General features: G+C 40.2%; 1 protein-coding gene across 1 annotated transcript in view; it reads right to left on the bottom strand.

The window, feature by feature from the left end:
- The window catches only part of insra (insulin receptor a), a 58,982-nt gene continuing 40,234 nt past the window's right edge, over nt 1-18,748 (bottom strand). Inside the window, exons 5-21 of the mRNA XM_039815220.1 lie at nt 17,883-18,027; nt 17,331-17,545; nt 16,678-16,804; nt 15,872-16,125; nt 11,827-11,994; nt 10,419-10,617; nt 9,565-9,851; nt 8,447-8,586; nt 7,719-7,878; nt 7,087-7,186; nt 6,921-6,988; nt 5,693-5,922; nt 5,236-5,346; nt 3,864-4,023; nt 2,265-2,394; nt 1,610-1,744; nt 1-210 (exon numbers count right to left, since the gene is read on the bottom strand). Coding sequence (XP_039671154.1) covers nt 6-210; nt 1,610-1,744; nt 2,265-2,394; nt 3,864-4,023; nt 5,236-5,346; nt 5,693-5,922; nt 6,921-6,988; nt 7,087-7,186; nt 7,719-7,878; nt 8,447-8,586; nt 9,565-9,851; nt 10,419-10,617; nt 11,827-11,994; nt 15,872-16,125; nt 16,678-16,804; nt 17,331-17,545; nt 17,883-18,027 — 2,834 coding nt within the window. The 3' untranslated portion in view covers nt 1-5. The remainder of the gene's footprint in view (nt 211-1,609; nt 1,745-2,264; nt 2,395-3,863; nt 4,024-5,235; nt 5,347-5,692; nt 5,923-6,920; nt 6,989-7,086; nt 7,187-7,718; nt 7,879-8,446; nt 8,587-9,564; nt 9,852-10,418; nt 10,618-11,826; nt 11,995-15,871; nt 16,126-16,677; nt 16,805-17,330; nt 17,546-17,882; nt 18,028-18,748) is intronic.

The raw sequence follows: 18,748 nt of genomic DNA, 5'->3' as shown, positions 1-18,748 counted from the left end.
TAGGGTTACGATGGGTCCAGTGGGATGCTCTCCATGTTTTCCATGTCCAGGTCAAAGTCTTCGGTCTCGGGTGGCTTGTTCTCCTCACTGTAGAAGAAGGACAACTCCTGGAAGGAAGGATGCAGATCCTCGCGTAGCATCTCAATGATTTCCTGGAAGGCAGGACGCATCTTGGGGTTGTACTGCCAACACATCTGCATCAGGTTGTGTCTGCGTGAGGATACAGGGAGAGTGAGATCACGGTGAAATGATACTGAGGTCTGAAAGTTTTGTTTACTATAGTTATTTCTTCCTTTCACAATGTACTTATTGCTTGTTAACATAGTTGTCTGTCCGGTGTGGTTAGGAATATCTACGTACAACTTAACTATAACTGAAAGGATATGGCTAGTGATATTATACATTTTTCTTAATGCCAACAAATCTGATGAAAATTATTTTATCATACTAACAAGTATTTTCTGTGTAGCCAAGGCCTTATTTGTCTCTCCCACAGAGCTCCATTGTTGTCCAAAACTATTAAAAACACATCAATAAGCCACACTGTGGGTGTACTGGGTGACTTGTTCCTTCATTATGATGAACCTGGGCACTGTAGTTTATTTTGAGTCAATCCCACATGTACACCATCCTGCTGCTGTAAATACACTAGAACACCAAATGTTTATTAATCCACAGCTACAAATATTCCCTCCAGAAAGCACACTTTTTAAAGTAACATTTGCTACAAACTACAGTGCCCAGCTGTTTCAGGAAATTACTTTGCCTTGTTTTTTTTAACTAAACTTGTTAGTCAGCTTAGTGCTGAGTGCCACAGAGAGGTTTAGGACAGACTACTGGTTTTGATATTTTCATGGGATTCGTTGATTAGAAAAATACATCCCCAGCCCTGATCCCCTTGTACACTTAATATTTACTTATTATACTAAATCTTTGTACTTTAATCTGATATTGTCATCCGGTTTCTACATTTTGTAATTTTACTTTTGATACTACAGTCTACTCTTGTACATGCAACATCTATTGCATGTCTGTCCGCCCTGGCAGTTGCTGAAAGCTTCTTTTATTTTTCCTGTTTATTGTACAGATTACAGCTGCAACTAACTATTACTTTCATAATCAAATTATTCTGCCGATTATATTCTTGATCAGTCAATAATCGTTATTTGCCTATAAAATGGCAAATAACAGAGACAAACTTCCCCTGCATTTTTTCACAGTTCAAGCTGAGGTCTTCAAATGTCTTGTTTTATCTAACCAACCGTCCAAAACTCAAAGATATTCAGTTTACAATGATATATTATATATTGTGATATAAAACAGAGATAAGCAACACCTCACATCTGAGAAGCTGGAATCATAGAATTTTTGGCATTTTTGCTTAAAAAATAACTTAGATTAATAAATCATCAAAATAGCTGCTGACTCATTTTCTGTTGATGCACTAATTGATATATCGACCAATTGTTGCAGCTCTAATGCAGATTGTAAATGTGGAAATTTGTGATTTGGAGAAATGTAAATAAACTGACGACTCAAGAAGTCTGAGATAATTTAACACTAAAACTCTTGTTTTCCTCTGTCCATATCTACGACTACTACTACTCACAGTCTGTCAGCGCAGTTGTCTGGCCGGTCCAGGTAGCCTCCGTCCATGACAAACTTGAGGACCTGCTCGTTAGACAGGCCCTGGTACGGCTGCTCGGCCAGCGTGCTGATCTCCCAAAGCACAACCCCAAATGACCTGGCAAACAAGTTTAAGAAAGACAACATCAGCAACACAGGGTGAATGAGGACATGACAATTAGGCACCTGACAGAGTAATCTGTCTGTAAACACTTGATGCAGGGAACAGGTAGACTGAGGGCAGAGGCGGCGGCTGCGATGCTGGTAAACAATGGTGCATGAAAACAGGTTAGCTACACACTCATGTTCTGATCTCATATTTTAGTATTTGTAATGTGTTTACTGTTCATTATTCTGGTGTGTGGTGTGTGGAGAAGCACTAAAAATGGACTCATAAAAAAATGGTACTTTATCAACGAGTAAGCTGACTTTTACTCTTTGCTTGTAGAATCTTCTAGGATGCTGTATGATAAATGATCAAGTTTTATGAATGTACTCCACAAACCCTGATTTCTTAACATTTAATTCTCCTGTTTAACATACTGCTTGACACCAGCTGTCACTCAACACCATGTTACAGTATACCATGTGCAGCATCTACGCCAACACACAAACCCAAAATCAGAGGTGTCACTGACCAGCAGTCTGAATTTGCGGTAAAGACCCCGTCCTTCAGAGACTCAGGTGCCATCCACCGGACGGGCAGCAGGCCCTTCCCTCCCTTCCTGTAGTAGTCCGTCTCGTAGATGTCTCTAGTCATTCCAAAGTCTGTGAGGAAAAGATGATTTTTATTTGTTGCATTCACTGAGTTAACACTTAGTTACAATGTTTTTTTTATGTTTAAAGTGCTTAATACATTTTAATGTCATTTAAGACCAACTTATTCCCTAATGCTTTTCAGTGTCACTCTATTCAAGTTGTAATCTGTTGGATTATTTTATTGACCTTGTGAGGCACTCCACAATGACGTGTTTCATGTTGAAGATGTTGAATAAATACATCTAATTTGACTTGAATGCTGTTGTTGAGGTTAGCCAGTTTGGTTCTCTTGTCTGTTCTGCATGGAATTATGTAATGTACAGTTTGATTATATATGGGTTAATATATGGGTTATAATTGTTACGTTCAAACTTGAAGCCACAGAGGGGCTGCATAGACAGGATAGTAAGTGAATGCATCCAGTAAATGCAACTCGGCAACCAATTAGCTCTACACTGGAAAAGAAGAGACCTAGGGCCTCATGTACTAACGCTTTTGCGCCCACTTCAGGCGTATTTGTTTCGCAATGTGCGCGTAAAAGCACGGCGAGGTATGTACAAACGTGCCGCACTGAGGTAAAAGTCCGAGTCATGCATATGCATTCACGGGAGGGTCACGGAAGGGTCAAGGGGAAAGTGGGAGTTTTCCATAAAGAGATGGGAGGCGTAAAGTGCACCTAATTATGTATTCCGCGGTATGTACAAAAACATCCCGTGAAAGCGCGCCTCTATTTTGCGGTGAAAATTCAACGCCTATTAAAAGCAGGTATAAACCAGCCGCAAGCGGGTTTCCTCGCATATGCCTCCTGGTGAAATGGCAGCAGTAATCTGGGCAAGACGGAGACATAGGCCAAGGAGACGAGCTGAAAGGATTTTTGCCACAAGGATCACACTTTTTAAGTTGAGTGAACACAAAATCATTAAGCGTTACAGATTAAGCAGCCATGCAATATTACAGTTACTGGAAGAAATCAAAGTTGACATTGAATCTCCGACTCAGCGTTCACATCCCATTCCAGCAGTTGTTAAACTCCTCGCTACATTACAAATATTGGCATCAGGATCATTTCAAACAGTCATAGCATCGCAGTGAGAATATCACAGTCTGCACTCAGCCGTATCATAGCACAAGTACTTAACGCTTTGCTACAGCGCAATTTACGGTATAATGGGCGGAGAATTATCCGATGAACTGCAGGTTTGGTAAATACGACGTAAGCTGAAGTATCACAGCGTGTGCTTTCTGAGGGTTGGCCATGGCGCTGATAACGCTACGTTTGCAAATGTACGTACATGAGGGCCCTAGTGTACACACTACAGTAACAATATTGAATTGACCTCTATCTCAAAAATGGCTCCTATTTGGGTAAATACCAATTTCAAATTATATCTGCTGTCACAGTGACGTAAGTAGCAGCATGCATTGTTGTCTGCCATTGTTGTCAAAAACTCTTTTGTGCCTGTTGTGCTAAAACTCACCTCCTATTTTGACGGTAAGATCGTGAGCTACCATGCAGTTTCTGGCTGCCAGGTCTCTGTGGACAAACTTCTTAGCGTTAAGGTAAGCCATGCCGTCGGCGATCTCAGCGGCCATTTGGATCATCTCCTTTAGAGTGGGCGGTGGACGCCCGGGGTTGTTCTGAGGGACACAAGACAGATTTTCAATATCTGATCTGCTAACACAGAGATTCACACATTGTTTTCATGTCAGCAACTCATGTTTTACTACCCAACCTAGGTTTTAATACTTAAACATTTGTTACTTCTTAGATCCCACAGCATAAAGAAAATAATCAGGTTTATTATAATCAAAAGTTAATCATCACACTTGACTTGACGCAACAGCTTAGTAGCAACAGTTTTTTCAGTCAGTTTGGAGGCCTTCTGTTCATCTCCAAACAAGCCTGCTTGATGTTTTCAGCTGACTTTAGTGCTAACTGCTAAACTCCTCTGTCGAAGTGCTCAGTCCTTCTTCCTCCTATTCCAATCCAAGTGCCATCTGTTTATTTACACAATTCAGAAGATGACACTTATCAAAAGTAAAATCAATGTGAAATTTAGTTATTGTGTAACGATAATTAAAACCGTATAGCAGCTTCAGTTATTGTGTTAACGCCACACAAATAGATCCATATTAGGCCACACAGTTCCTTGTCTACTTAAATTACATTTGGTAGATGTGATTTAGTTCTGAATCCACAACAATCTGTCTGGGAGGAAAACAGCAGATGTAGTGAAATGTGTCAGGAGAAAAGTAACTCTACTTAATGTGTTAACTGCCAGTTCATTTTTCTCTGTTTGTACATCTGTTGTGAGGATAGAAGTTGAGGAACCACTGCACTTTTACATGTAGAATAAGTTAAGTAAAGTGTATTTATATAGCACCTTGCAAGTGTATATAGTGCCAAAGCAGGTCCTAACTTCTCTTAGGTGGAGTCAAAATAACAACAGTGAAACACTGTGTGTGTGTGTGTGTGTGTGTGTGTGTGTGTGTGTGTGTGTGTGTGTGTGTGTGTGTGTGTGTGTGTGTGTGTGTGTGTGTGTGTGTAAATCACTGATAGTTGCGAAGTCCTGTATTAATGCCCTTTATTGTAAAAATAATTTCCCATGCAGAGATAAAATAGAAACCATCAGAAATACTGATTAAAAAAAATGCAACAAAGGACTATTGCACTATTTATCTACATAAAAAGCAGAAGTGAAAAGAAGAAAAAGAAGCGCATGGCAGAAGATAGGAGTACTTCTGCTTGTATACTGTTGCAAGGTCACTAAACCCAAACCAAATATGAGCATATCTTAAAAGCTTCTGCTTGGGTTTGTGATTCAGGGGTAAGTGTTGAAATCTCATTACCTCAGCGTCCGGTCGTAGAGAGCGCAGAAAGCTCTTCAGGTCTCCGTGGGTCATCAGCTCCATCACCACCAGGGTGGGCTGGCCTTTAGACACAACACCCAGCAGATGCACCTGGGAGACACAGAGGAAGGGGTTTTCATTTCAATATACAGTAGATTCTAGTTTGAATAGATTTGGAATTATCTGACAGACCTACTGGTCTGGGGCAAGGTGATACTGCCGCCCTTCACACAGTTAAATGTGGGACAGGTCTGGTATTTGCCCATGATTGGACATTTCTCACTTACTTTTCTAAATCGGTACAATGTCTTATTATTGACAGTTAAAACATTCCAGTGGGGTTCATAGATTCACACTCTACCCAGCACTTTTACACATTGTCAGTAACAAAAACTGACACTACAATGCCTCGTGTTTATGTACAAGGCAAGTTTCAGAAAATGTTGTCTCTCCTTACCACATGGTGGCAGCTGAAGGCCTTCATGACCGAGGCCTCGTTCAGGAACTCAATTCTTTCTCTCAGGCTGGCCGACTCGTTCACCGTCTTCACCGCTACGTGCATGTCCCCCTCGCCCTTGATGATGTCCTTGGCGATGCCCTCGTAGACCATGCCGAAGGAGCCCTGACCCAGTTCCCTCAAAATGTGGATCTTGTCTCTGCCCACTTCCCACTCGTCCTCCTCATACACTGCAGGCAAAATTGACAGGAAAATGTTACACATGCAACTTATAATGACTGAGTTTACATGCACATAAGAAAGCCAGTGAGTTAATAATGTGATAATGCAGTTCATCAGTAGTCAGATTTCTTTCCTATTCCCTTGCATCTTTCAAAGACTTATTTTTATGTAAATGAAATGTTAAAAAAAGAAAATCTGGTTAATATTACGTTGTGCTGCAGCTTGAAGAGTTTTTTTTTGTTTTTGTTTTTTTACTGAGGAAGTTGAGTAGAGCATTTACTCACTGACTTTGTCACGTGCACGTGCACAAACCATTTGCCAAATAATACGAGAGAAATCTACCTGTCTAAACAGGATTTCTATCAGGAAACATTACATTTTTCATTCACAAAGTTTCAGAAAAAGGGTTACTGCTGAAATCTGGGAATAATCACATTCCCTAAGTGCATGTAAAGACATTAAAAGCAGACAGTTAAGAGTAAAAACAAGGAAATTATTATAATTACCAATGACCAGTGTTAAAATGTAATAAAGTGATTTAAGACAATTTATAAATCTCTGCACCTGAACTCATTTGTAAACAGTGACCATGACCTGTCTCGTTACTGTATTGGAGACGACTGCTTTGAAATGATCTTTAATTCACTGTGATAGAAAGAAGCAGTGACTGTGGTGAACAGAGGTTTTACAGTGGAGATATATATTTGCCAGGTGTGTGTTACTGAAAAAGGTCTTTTCATAAACTTGCTTACTGCTGTTTTTCCTATCAGCAATCTCTATTGGCATCAGAAACTTGTAGGAGAAAACACAAGCAGCCCAAGCTGACCAATCACAGTTCTTGTGGTCCCCATGTAGTACCTCCTTAGCTACTGTAGCTCAGAGGTGTAGGTATATTTTTGAGTAAAGCGCCATAACCCCTTAAAATCAAAATTATGAATCCAAGTTAAATAATAAAATAAGTCAGCTTCTATATTATTGATTGACATCGCTGAAATCCTTTGCTTACTGTCATTAGCACTGAGATACTCTGGGTTTGAAGAGGCGTAGATGGGACCACTAGGTCCTTGAGTTTGACTAGAAGGAAAAAGAGAGAAGTATTTAATAAAAACTACAAAATATAAAATAATTTGAAAATGAGCAACAGTAATGAACAGAATGTGCTGCTTGCGTACTTCTTCCTGAAAACGACGAATCCTGCCACGGCCACAAACAGCAGCAGGACAAAGCAGATGATCGGTCCAATAATGATCTTCACGACGTAGAGAGGATCGCCTGTTCAACACATCCGGCCACAGACAGTGAGTCACATTTCAGGTGAAGAACAAAAACAAGCTCTTATGAAACCCACACATTAAACGGCAGCTAGGATCAATGTGCAGCTCTGTGAAGATAATCAGCTTCAAGTACAATTGGTAGCATCTTTTGATCTTGACATAATGGTTAAGAGGACTAAGTCAGACGTGGCTTCTGCAAGGAGCTGCTCAGAGCTGGGAACAAATTGAAATAAATTAGATAAATAGAGTGGTGGTGAACCAGCTCTAAAAACAAAAACAAAAAAAGTAGAAGTTAATTATTAGGGAAACAATTTTGATGTTGTGAAGTTTAATTGTTAGTAGCTTTCCAAAGTTGCCAATGTCACACTGTGTACTGTTAGTATAAAATGGTAAAGTATGTTGATGTTTTTGTGTACTACCTGCTAAAACAGTATAATTATTAGTATGTGGGACATACTGTATAGAATCTGAATGTTGTATGGATTTGGAACACAGCTCAAGGTTTGTCTTCATGGCAGATGGACACTTACTTGAATCCTGGATGTAGAAGTACGTGGGTTCGGTCCAGGATCCGTTCCCGGCCAGCGAGGTGGCCCTGATCCTCACCGTGTAGTTCCCAGGATGCATCACTTTCAGCTTGCAGCCCCGGGTATCTCTGTACATGTTCCTTGACACGCAGTAGTGCAGCTCCTGCAGAAGAACAATGCTGAGGTTTAAGCAGTGGACAACAAACTATAAACCGCAAATGGCTGCTTCATAATTTCTGTTTAAAATAACATTTTGACTCATTGTATAGGATAGTGTTTCATGTTATTTTATGTTTCCACTGTGGGAATATCTGAGTTGTTTTTTAATGTTTTCCACAGTAAATAACAGTCTGCAGCATCAACCAGATGTTTTGTAGACCTGTCTCCATAGCAACTAAAACATGGTGCAATGCTAAAATTACGTTTTTATTAAGTTTAGCAACCAAATGACATTAGGGAGGCCCTAAGGCCAAATTTTAAAATCCAAGTCAAGTAATAAGTATTGCCTCTCTTATTTGTCGGTCCTGCATGGGTAGTTTTAAGATTGATACATTTGATTCGGTTCTCAAGTAAATTGTCTTTCACTAGTAGCTCATGTGTTCGTGTTCAATGAGAAATATAAAAAGTGCTTTCTGAGTACGAATGAGCGTATGTTTAACCATGAACTAATGTACCCACTGACCCAACGAGTGTGAGTGTGTGTGTGTGTGTGTGTGTGTGTGTGTCTTCACCTCTGTGTCTCCCAGCCTCTTGTAGTTGACCTCGTACAGGATGATCATACCATTTGGGGACACCGGTTCCTGCCACGTGACGTGCACTGCATTTTCTGTCACCTCGTATCTGATGGGACCCTCAATGTCATCAGCTTTGTCTGCGGAGAACAAAGTCATGTGGTTTCATTAAATATATTTCTATTAAAATTCAGGGTTGTTTGGCGTAAAGTGGTGAGATGTAGGGGCATCCAGCTGGCCTAATGGTCTCTCCCTCTCCCTCTACCTCTCTCTCCAGGCGTCCTGTCTGTCTTTACACTGTCCTCTGTTAAACAAACGCCAAACTGCCAAAAAGCCAAATCATTATCAAAAATACAATGCATATATATATATATATATATATATATATATATATATTTTATTACCTCTATAATTTAACGTAGTTCTTTTTGAAACAGGCAATTGGATGACAAGTTTAAAATTTAAAAAATCTGAGGGTATGGAGTTAGAAAGAAGTGAGTTTACCAGACCTCTGTATCTCACTTTTCATCTCTGCTTGAGGACACATTAGTTTGTTGGTGGACAAGTTGCATTGTGAATAAACAAGTTGTTTGTTGCCAAACAAACAGATCAGAATCTTTAAGATGTGAGTTTTTATTTTTTTATTTAACAAGATTCAGAGGAGGAAAAATCTGTGATAGAGAGGGGATAAAAAGCCACACATTTTGAGGGCTTCGGAGCTACAGTCGATTCAAATCACCAACATCTCAAGGCTAAGGCAGCTACGCCCCTCTTGATGGTGATGTGGTTTTATTACATAGACCCACACTCTCCCTCTCCTTAGTAACAGTTACAAAAGAAGAGCTATCAGTAAAGCGGGATTTATGCTTCTGTGTTAAATCCACGGTGTAGTTACGTACATAGGTACGTGTAGATACGGACCCTAAGCCGAAGCCTGATGTACACCACACACTCCCCTGCACACATACATTCCGCCATTCTGCTATTCTCTTAAAGAGATGCGCAAGAACGACTCATATACCAGCACACAAGTATAAACCTCATGCTACTTACGTAGGCTACGGCGTAAGCTCTGCGTAGAGCCCCCGCAGAAGCATTAATCTTGCTTAACTCCATACCTTCAGGCAGTGTGCGGGCACTGACATACGCTGCCATGCTGCAGCGGGCCGGATCGGTCAGGTGGTTGCAGGCGTGGACCTCGATCTGGTAGCTGGTGAAGTGGCGCAGGCTGGAAATGACAGTGGACTCCTTGGCGTGGGCGTGGACGGTAACCACTGTCTTTGTGCTTTCAAAGGTTTCCTCGTCCTCGGGGATGCCTGTGCCCTGGGGAGGGCTGGGGGCAGTGGTGAGGAAGGGTTGTGTTTGGTTGGCGATGCCCACCACAGAGCGTCGCTCTCTTGAGCGTCTAAACAAGGTAAGGCAAGTTTTTAAGTTTTAAAAACAGCATTAGACATTCAGAGGATAGAAGCAAAATTTAAAAAAATTTAAAAAGAATTAGATAATGGAGATTGCAGGGAGCAGTAGTTGGAGCCACAATGACAAAAAAGGGGTTAAACTGCCAGTATTCTCCGTGAGAACTGCTTGTCGGATATAGTGTCTGAAACTAAGTTTTAGCTGAGTCCCTGGTACTCAAGTAACACTTAAATAGAACATTATAATTTATATTTAGTAATAATAATTATAATGTAGTAATATTATTAGAAATAGTCCAAATACTCATACTGCTTTTTCATGAAAGTGCTCAGTATGATACAAATACCAAACAAAAGATGGTGCATGAGAGATTTACTTATTTGTGTGGGAAGCTAAACTGAAAGCAAAGTTGAACTGGATCGAGTTTGACAACATGAAGACAAAGAAAAGAAATGGCTTTCTGATTTAATCCAACTTGACTCAAACCCAAAGTTAAGTAACGCTACAGTTTTCTTACATCTAATCCTTAAAAAGACAACTCTGTTGTCAGTTGTCTTACTTGATCTCAAAGACTTCATTGTGGAGATAATTCTCAAAGGTTTTGCGGTACTCTGAGTCCTCTTTCTCCTTCTTGAGCTCCTTGTCGGTTTTGGGGCAGGCGCAGCATCGTGTCCCCGGGCCCTGCTCCTCCGTCTGGTTCCATTTCTGCTCCTCGTCACTGTCAACCTGAGTGGGCACTCGTGACGGCAACTTCATCCCTGGTGAAATGGAGTCAGATATAGCAACCAGAGAGAAAAAGAAAACATACAGTCAGACATAAGAACATAACTCAGTTTTATGCAAAAGTATCCAAGTACACACACACACACACACACACACACACACACACACACACACACACACACACACACACACACACACACACACACACACACACACACACACACACACACACACACACCTGAGGGGCATGTCTATCATTGGCATCCCCTGGTCTTCACCCTCTCTACTGGAGATAAATTACCAGTGACACAACCTCCCCGCAGACTCGTATCTCTCTGGATGTGTGGGAATTATGGGAGTTTAAAAGAGTTAAGTTTTGGCTCTGTTGTGTGCTGACATGGAAGGGCACTGAGGCAAGGCATCCACGTAGGTCAGGCTGTGACATGAATAACCCAGCTGAACTTTGCCTGACCCCGAGCTGGAGTGAGAGGAAGATCCTGATGTCCTAGTGCCAGGTTTCATGTAGTTTAAGCGACATAATACTACGCAAACAAATGATTCACCTTAATTGCACTTGATTTTCTTGCTCGGTGGGTACAGAGTAGCACTCGGTTCAATTCACAAGGGGTCACTATGCTTAAAATGTTCTCAAAGATAAAACAAGTTCTACACATGCTTTTCTGCTGTACTTTTCTGTCTATCCTGCTGAGAGTGAGACACCATGAACAGTGTGCTTTAGACATATTTATGTTGTCATTTGGACATTTTTAACTCCAGTTTTAGTGATTTTAATGTTTTCATTTTATTAAAAATATGACTCTTTGGGTTAAGAAAATTCTGCCAGGGCTTCTACAGCTAATGAAAAAAGGGGAAGATGTGTTGACTTTAGATATGTCAGTCTTAATGATGTTTTATGTACATGAAGTAAGCAAAGCCTCATTGTTTGATTGTGTACTTCTGTTTTGTTAATTTGTAAATAATGTGGATCAATGTTTATATTTGGAAAATCTAAAATAAAATCTTGATATGATTACCCATCAAATAGATTCAGATCACAGTCATCACAGAGTGTCCTGGGAGCAGACAGGAACAACTTGAAGTAGCCACGAGCTTTTTGAGAAGAGCTCTTCTGCCAATGTAAACATCGCAAAAGACATTCTTTCTCTCTCTCGCTCGCAGACACACAAAACCACAAACACAGAAGCAGACACAACAACAGGTCGACGATAAACAACGTGGCTCACCCTTTTGACAGTAGTCAAACTTGTAAAGCTCGCTGGCTTCAGGCTGGCGCTGGCAGAAGACCAGGTAGTGAGTGATGTTGCCGTTGGGGTCGTTGGGAGGTTTCCACTTGAGGATGATCTGGGAGGAAGAGTTGGACGAGGAAATGGGGTCCAGTGGGACTGAGGGTTCTGGGGAGACGTCACACAAATACAGAGGTTTAACAAGTAATAAGGGCATCTAAAAGCATACTTTTGTTTGTTTATCCATCAATCTCTGTATTTGTCTCTGAAGGGCAGCTGGTTGCTTAACAGTGACAACAAAAACAAAAAACACAAAGCATAAATATCTTAAAAATACAAAGTAGAAATAAGTGAGAAACAAGGTACACACATTAAAACAATGTAAAAAACATTGTTAAATACGTCAAATGTCAGCTGAGACACTTAAATGACATACAATAACACTGAACGGGCAGCAGTGTAAACTGCAGCCTGAAAATGTTGACAAGCTAATAAGCAGTAATTAAAAAGGTCTTTGGTCAATTTGTTTAAAAAAAAAAAAAAATTGCCAATATATCAGACCATGAGCTGATTGTACAGCTAAGTAAGAATATTACATGTACTTCGACTGATCACAATACTGCAGTTAAGTGAGTTAAAAAGTTGAAGCTAAAGGTCTGTGTTTCTCTCATGTAAAAGAGATGCTCAATATTATTTCACTACAGAAAACAACTTTTAGTCCTGAAACACAAAACAATATCTGAAAAATCCTGATACATTGGTGTCACACTTAGCTAATTTCTACAAATGAATCATTGGGAATTATTAAAGATAGCAGGGGAGAAGTGCCCTTTCATTTCATTCACTTTTCATTCTAATTTGCATTTTATGTTACAGTATAACTAATGAAACACACTTACTGGCAGGGTGTTGGCTCTGTGACCAGCAGCTGCCTGCTCTGGGAATTTGCAGTTTTTGTTTATTACACTACTTGATATATGTGTTTTTCTCTTGTACATCCGAGTGATTGAAATGAGTGCAGAATTTCCAAATTTTGTTTGTTTGTTTGCATTTTTAGTAGTACTTTCTGCACTCTGGCTAGTGCAGAAGAGAGCCTTGTTTGGTTTGTTGTAATATAACATTTTTTTTTTCATTTGTGTTTGTCTTTATTTCAGTTTGAGTTGAATCGTGTTTTCCAGTGTGGCTTTGGTAGTGTTAGTTAAGCTGTGGTTTAGATTTAGTTTCAGTTCTGGTTTTCAGTAGTTTTGGCAGGTGTGGTATTTTGAATATTTTAAAATGTGGCTGTGAGAAAATACATTTCAAATAATACTTATATAAAAATATAAGAAGTCAATATAACATTCTCATTTTTTTTCTTACTCTTATTTTAGATTGATCGATTTAGAATTGCCTTAATTGAGTTTTTACATCAGTTGTAACTTGTTGACAATGTTTATGTAACAATGCTACATTCTTCATACATATGTTACAGGAAAGTGAACACAGATTAGCAGGACTAACACAGGAAGCATAATAAACATGAGTCACTGTGTGATTTGCAAAAGCAGGATGAGGTACCAAGTGCTTGTTGTTGGCGAGAATTAAATGCAGTTAAAAATGTCTTTTGCAGCTACATAATCATTGTTTTTTATCCTATTATACATCTAAATGTGCTTTGTGATCTCTTATTTGCATTAGATGTGGGCAGATGATAAAGTCTTCTGTGCTGCGAGTACAAAAGGAGGTCACCAGCTACATGTGGCAGGAACACTAACTGGCATCACCGTACATCTGACTGGTGAGCAGTCTTTTGAGTTGATGTATGAATCAGATTTCCGAGTGGGAGGCAAATAAAAGACACTTTACATCTTAAAAGTGTCCTGGCCTGAAGTGGATTAGGAGTTCTGAGAAGACAAAAATATCATTGAACAAAGTGTTGACAATTGTACTTCATAAGAAAAGTGTGTGTGGAGGAGAACAACTGGGAGGAAGGTGTGGTGCGTTGGGATATCAGACTGAACCTTAAGGAGACACAAAAACCAGAGCTTCATTGTCACAGAGCGATTGTGTTGTCTGCGTTTCATGACAGTGCAGCACACTGGTCCGACCACATTGTCCAGCAACAGCTTATTTGTAATGACAGCTTTGCCCTTCTGATGAGGTATGCTGGTTAGACATGACACAGACCAGGAACCCGGAGCGGTTGCTAGACCGACAGAAAACAACCCTCCCTTGACACGGCTGACTGACTGAGTGATGCGTCTCTGCTGGAGGCCGGTTTCGTGTGAGCGAGGGATGCCATGTTTGATGCGGTTTATCAGGAAGGAAGAGCACATTGTGTTAAAGGAAGCCGGTTAGACAGGTAATAGTGACTGCGACAAACTCAAACTGCACACGACGCACACTGTGGGTGGCAAAGTACAATTAAGTACTGGGGAAGAGATTTATGATTGCTGCGTGACAGACTGATGCAGACACCTTGCACGCAGTAGCACCCTGTTGGTCGGTGGCACCCCAGGCAGATCATGCCATCTGTCTTCCTCTTCCCTGTTCTTGTGCCAAGGACATTTTGGCAGCTGCCAGACTGACACACATAACACTGAGTCCACTAGTCAATGATAGTAACGCCACAAGAAATGTGTATTCAAGTCAATCCTAAAAATACTTTAATTATAGCACAGGAGAAGAAATGGACCTTTTCCTCTGCAGGAATTTCACGAGCCGTAACCTGGAGCTTCTAATAACCTTAACTTTTACTAACCTGTAAGACTTTGGTTTGAGGTTCAACCTTGGGTTTCCACTGTTTGCAACCCCAACGTTACTGTAAAATGTCAGGTATTTTGAATCAGAATACCACCTGTATATATCAATACACTTCTACACAGTTGACATTTAAGAGTCATTAATTGCATTCAATTAGAGGTGTTCCGATACCATTTTGTCTTTCCGGATACCGATTCCGATACCTAAACTTGTGCATCAGCCGATACTGAGTACCGATCCGATTCCAATGCATTAAAATATATACTGTATATCTATTTATTTTTTAACAGCTGTATACCACTAACCATGTATGGATGTGATATGATTGCTATCATATCAAAATAACTAAATACATCTATAAATAAATAAAAATTCCAAAAAACTGTGCATCCACAATTTAGTAAAATAAAAGAAAAAGACATTTCAAATTTTAAATAGTAAAGTAACAGTATAAACCGTAGCCACACTTAAATTGGCAACATTAGTGCCACTCCTCAAAACTGAAGCTTCCATACCATACAAATCGCCATTTCACTGGTGGGATTTTCCAGTGTAAATTATTGTGAAATTGTGGACATTTTTAGCTCTGAGTAACATTACACTCCTTTTATCACTGACACAGCGATGTGGAGATAGGTCTGACAATACGAGAATATACTCTGTTACACTCTCTGCGAACAGACAAAACCGGAAATTAATTCTTCGCTGCTTCAAAACAGTAGCTGCCAGTGCAACTTTCTGTGTAGGCTACTATTTTTTGAGTGACAATAGGGCTTGGCGATATGGAGAAAATTAAATATCACGATATTTTTGACCCAATACCTCGATATCGATATTGCGGAAGTATTGTAGGGTTGACATTTGGTGCTTTCGCAAAATGTTAGATTTTTGATATATAATCATCAGTAACGTGGATTTAATGACTACATGGGTAAAGGCAAATAATAGAACAACTAGTACAGTCTGGTAAGTTCACAAAATGACATCATTTTACTGTAATGTAATCTCGCCGATACCAGCATTTTAGGCAGTATCGGAGGCTTTCCCGATACTGGCATTGGTATTAGAACAACTCTACATTCAATGTCTCTGCGAATAGATTTAGTGCCACCTCCTGAGAAGTGCTGAAATGTAGGTTCAGGAACTTACAGTACAGTGGAAACTAAAGCAGAACCAGTGATAATAGCTACACATTAAGTTACAGGTTATACAGACTGATTCCAAATTGAATAGACCGTTAAAATATATCAAGGGGATGTCATGTCACTAAAGAACCAGTGAACAATACAAATCTCTATCTTACTGGTGGCGTTGGTGCGAACATAGATGATCTCACTCTTGGCTCCGTGGACCTGGTGCTCATCAGAGGCAGAGAGCTGGGTTTTCACCATAATGGCGTACTGCGTCCAGGGCTTCAGTGGTAGGATGAGATGACCTGGTTCTAACTGCTCTTTGTCCCCCTCTGTGGCTCGACGAGGAGGGTCTACGTCAGCAATCACCCAGCTGTTGGAGCCGCAGGCATCCTGCCCGTCAAACTCGGTTACGTTCTGAAAAGGTCTGTTGTTGGGGAAAACAATAACGGTATACGAAAGAAACAATTGTTATATGTAGGCCTAAATTGTATTCCAGTTCAGAAAGGATATTGAGTTTCAGTTTGATGTTTTGTTACAGCAATTTATCATTGTATTTATCTGACCAGTCAGTAAAGGGAATACATCACTGAGGTCAGAGAGACCCTCAAAATGATGCTGGTTCAAAGGGAGGATATTTTCCTGATTGCAGTACTTTGTAGGTATTATTCTTAAAAAAAAAGAAAAAAAACCTTCAAACTAGTAAGCCTCATGGTGCATTCAAAGTTATTGAAAAATACCCTATTCCCTATTACCCTATTTTTTTCAGGCACCAGCACCGGTTTAAAAGTATCATTTTAGCACCGGTATCGGAAAAAAAACAAACGATACCCAACCCTATATATATACAATATGCACATATATATGTATATGTCTACACATCGCTTTCTTATATATAAAGTAATTATGCGGCTGAAAACAATATTTGCCTGGCAGAGATCCAAGTCTGATTGTTAATGATGGCTGAAGATTTACTTACGCTTCTTTGTAGAGCACCATGAAGCCCAGCAGGTCTCTGAAGTCTGAAGGCCAGAAGGGTTCCCACTTGACCATTATCTTATCGCTCATGGTTCGAATCAGGGTAAACTTCAACACATGGTTCTCACCTTAGAAAAGACATTAATCAGTTAAAAGCAATAAACAGCAGGAAAAGCTCAAAGTAAAGCGAGAAATGATCTACATTTTTCCATCTGTGTTATAGAGAGATAATAGTCACATCTAATTTACTGCCTCTCTCTTAGGTCAGGCTAATAAACGAGACATATCAAAACATGAAAGAGAGATTATCCCCTTGTCTTAATCTATGTAGAAGTACAGTGAACTCATTCCTGCACCCCGTCTCTTAACTTGAATCAAGCATGTAGTTTACGATGGAAAGTACAAAAACACCTATGTCACTGTGTTACCATGTTAACAGTTATTGGTGCTTTGCTTTGCTCTTTTGGTTGGTCCTATTTAATCAGTAAAAGGTACAGTATGCCGGAAGACATTTGCAAACAGCGGGACAGGAAATGACCATCATAACAATAACTATGACTATGTTTGCATCTGTACCAGGGCGGACTCTGGTGTTTTCTGTTGCCATAGTAACTCCTGCAACAACTGACATGTCTTCAGAGCAGAGGTTCTTACATGAGGCCTGGTCTCCATTGGTCTTGGAGGCGATGTCGTTCTTGACTTGCCGCTCTTTGGTCCCAGTCACTTCCTCCATCTTGCGGATCTCAGACATGCAGAGTTTGGAGTTGTAGTGGAAAAACATGCGTCCCTGCAGGATGGTCAGCTTGTGTTTGGACCAATCCCAGAGCTGCCGCAGGTTCTGGTTGTCCAGGGCATAGAATGAGTAATTCCTGGAAAAGAACACACAAGATTGCAATGAAACATATTATCATGAAACATATCACATTTAGCTGAGGATATTATTAAAAAGTAACAACAGAAAAGTATTTCAGCACGGTTAGCCTACAACTTGCATCGTATGCCTATCCTTTGCCATTTCTACTGTAAGTGTAGCCCATTGTGCTTGTCTGAATGAAGCCTCATATATGATTTGGGAACGTTTAATCAAAAACAGTTACCACATAAAGACATTTTGAAAAGGTCAGTCCTTCCGCTTTTAACTCATAATTACAGGAGGAGGCTCAGACATGGCGAGGATGAGATGAGGCTCAGAGGACGGAGTCTTACCCGATTTCCTGTTCCTCTCCACGAATAACACGGAGTTTGCGGAAAAAAGAGAGGGATACGAGGGCGTAGGAACGTCGCACTGTCAGGTAGCCAGTGATCTCCTCCAGCTGGCCCAGACTGGCCTCCAGTTCAGCTGCTATGTTGTCTACAGAAAACCAAAAGACACAAGCCTTGAAGTGACTTCTGATTCTACAGCATACTTATTACAAAAGCTCCCAGGCAGCTGTTCTTTGGCAACAGGCAACGGTTCTCTGCTGTTTTCAAGTTTTTTACAGTTTTCTTTTATTTGCAAAATATTAATAATACATTTCCCCTATTTAGGCTGTTCTGACAAAAAAAAAAAAAAAAGTTAATTGTAATTTTCTAGGCGGTCCCGGACCTTATTTTTTTTCGACTGTATATTCTGCAGTGGTGCCAGACTTTGGTGGTGCCACTTCTATTGAAGTTAATGGAGTGGGCATGGCAACTATAACTTCTTATCAGTGTTGTTTCACCTTTGACTGAAAAAGTCCTTACGCAAAATAAAATAAACACATTATGTGATGTTGAAGGATGTTTTTGATTTAAATGTGCATGTTTGTTTTTCTTGTTATTGGTCTCTAAACAGATCATGTCTCTGTCCAACAGCTGCATACAGCTCAACTCAAGGCCCTGTTTGATCCAAGATAGCAGCTACACCATGATGCATGACCAAACAGGGCAGGTCCGGCACATAAATCATGACGAGAGGCTGTAACGTAACATTTGCCATCATCAAAATCGCATCTCCCTCCCAGTCTGTTTCTTTTACACCTTCACAAGGATTATTTCTTACTAACATGGTTTTATCTCCAAATGAATGTCTTGCTGGCTAACGTTAGCTAAAC

This window comes from Perca fluviatilis, chromosome 11 (assembly GCF_010015445.1).
Source record: "Perca fluviatilis chromosome 11, GENO_Pfluv_1.0, whole genome shotgun sequence".
Classification (NCBI taxonomy): Eukaryota; Metazoa; Chordata; class Actinopteri; order Perciformes; family Percidae; genus Perca; species Perca fluviatilis.
The sequence above is the reverse complement of the archived record's forward strand: the minus strand, read 5'-3'. Positions and strand labels throughout refer to the sequence as shown.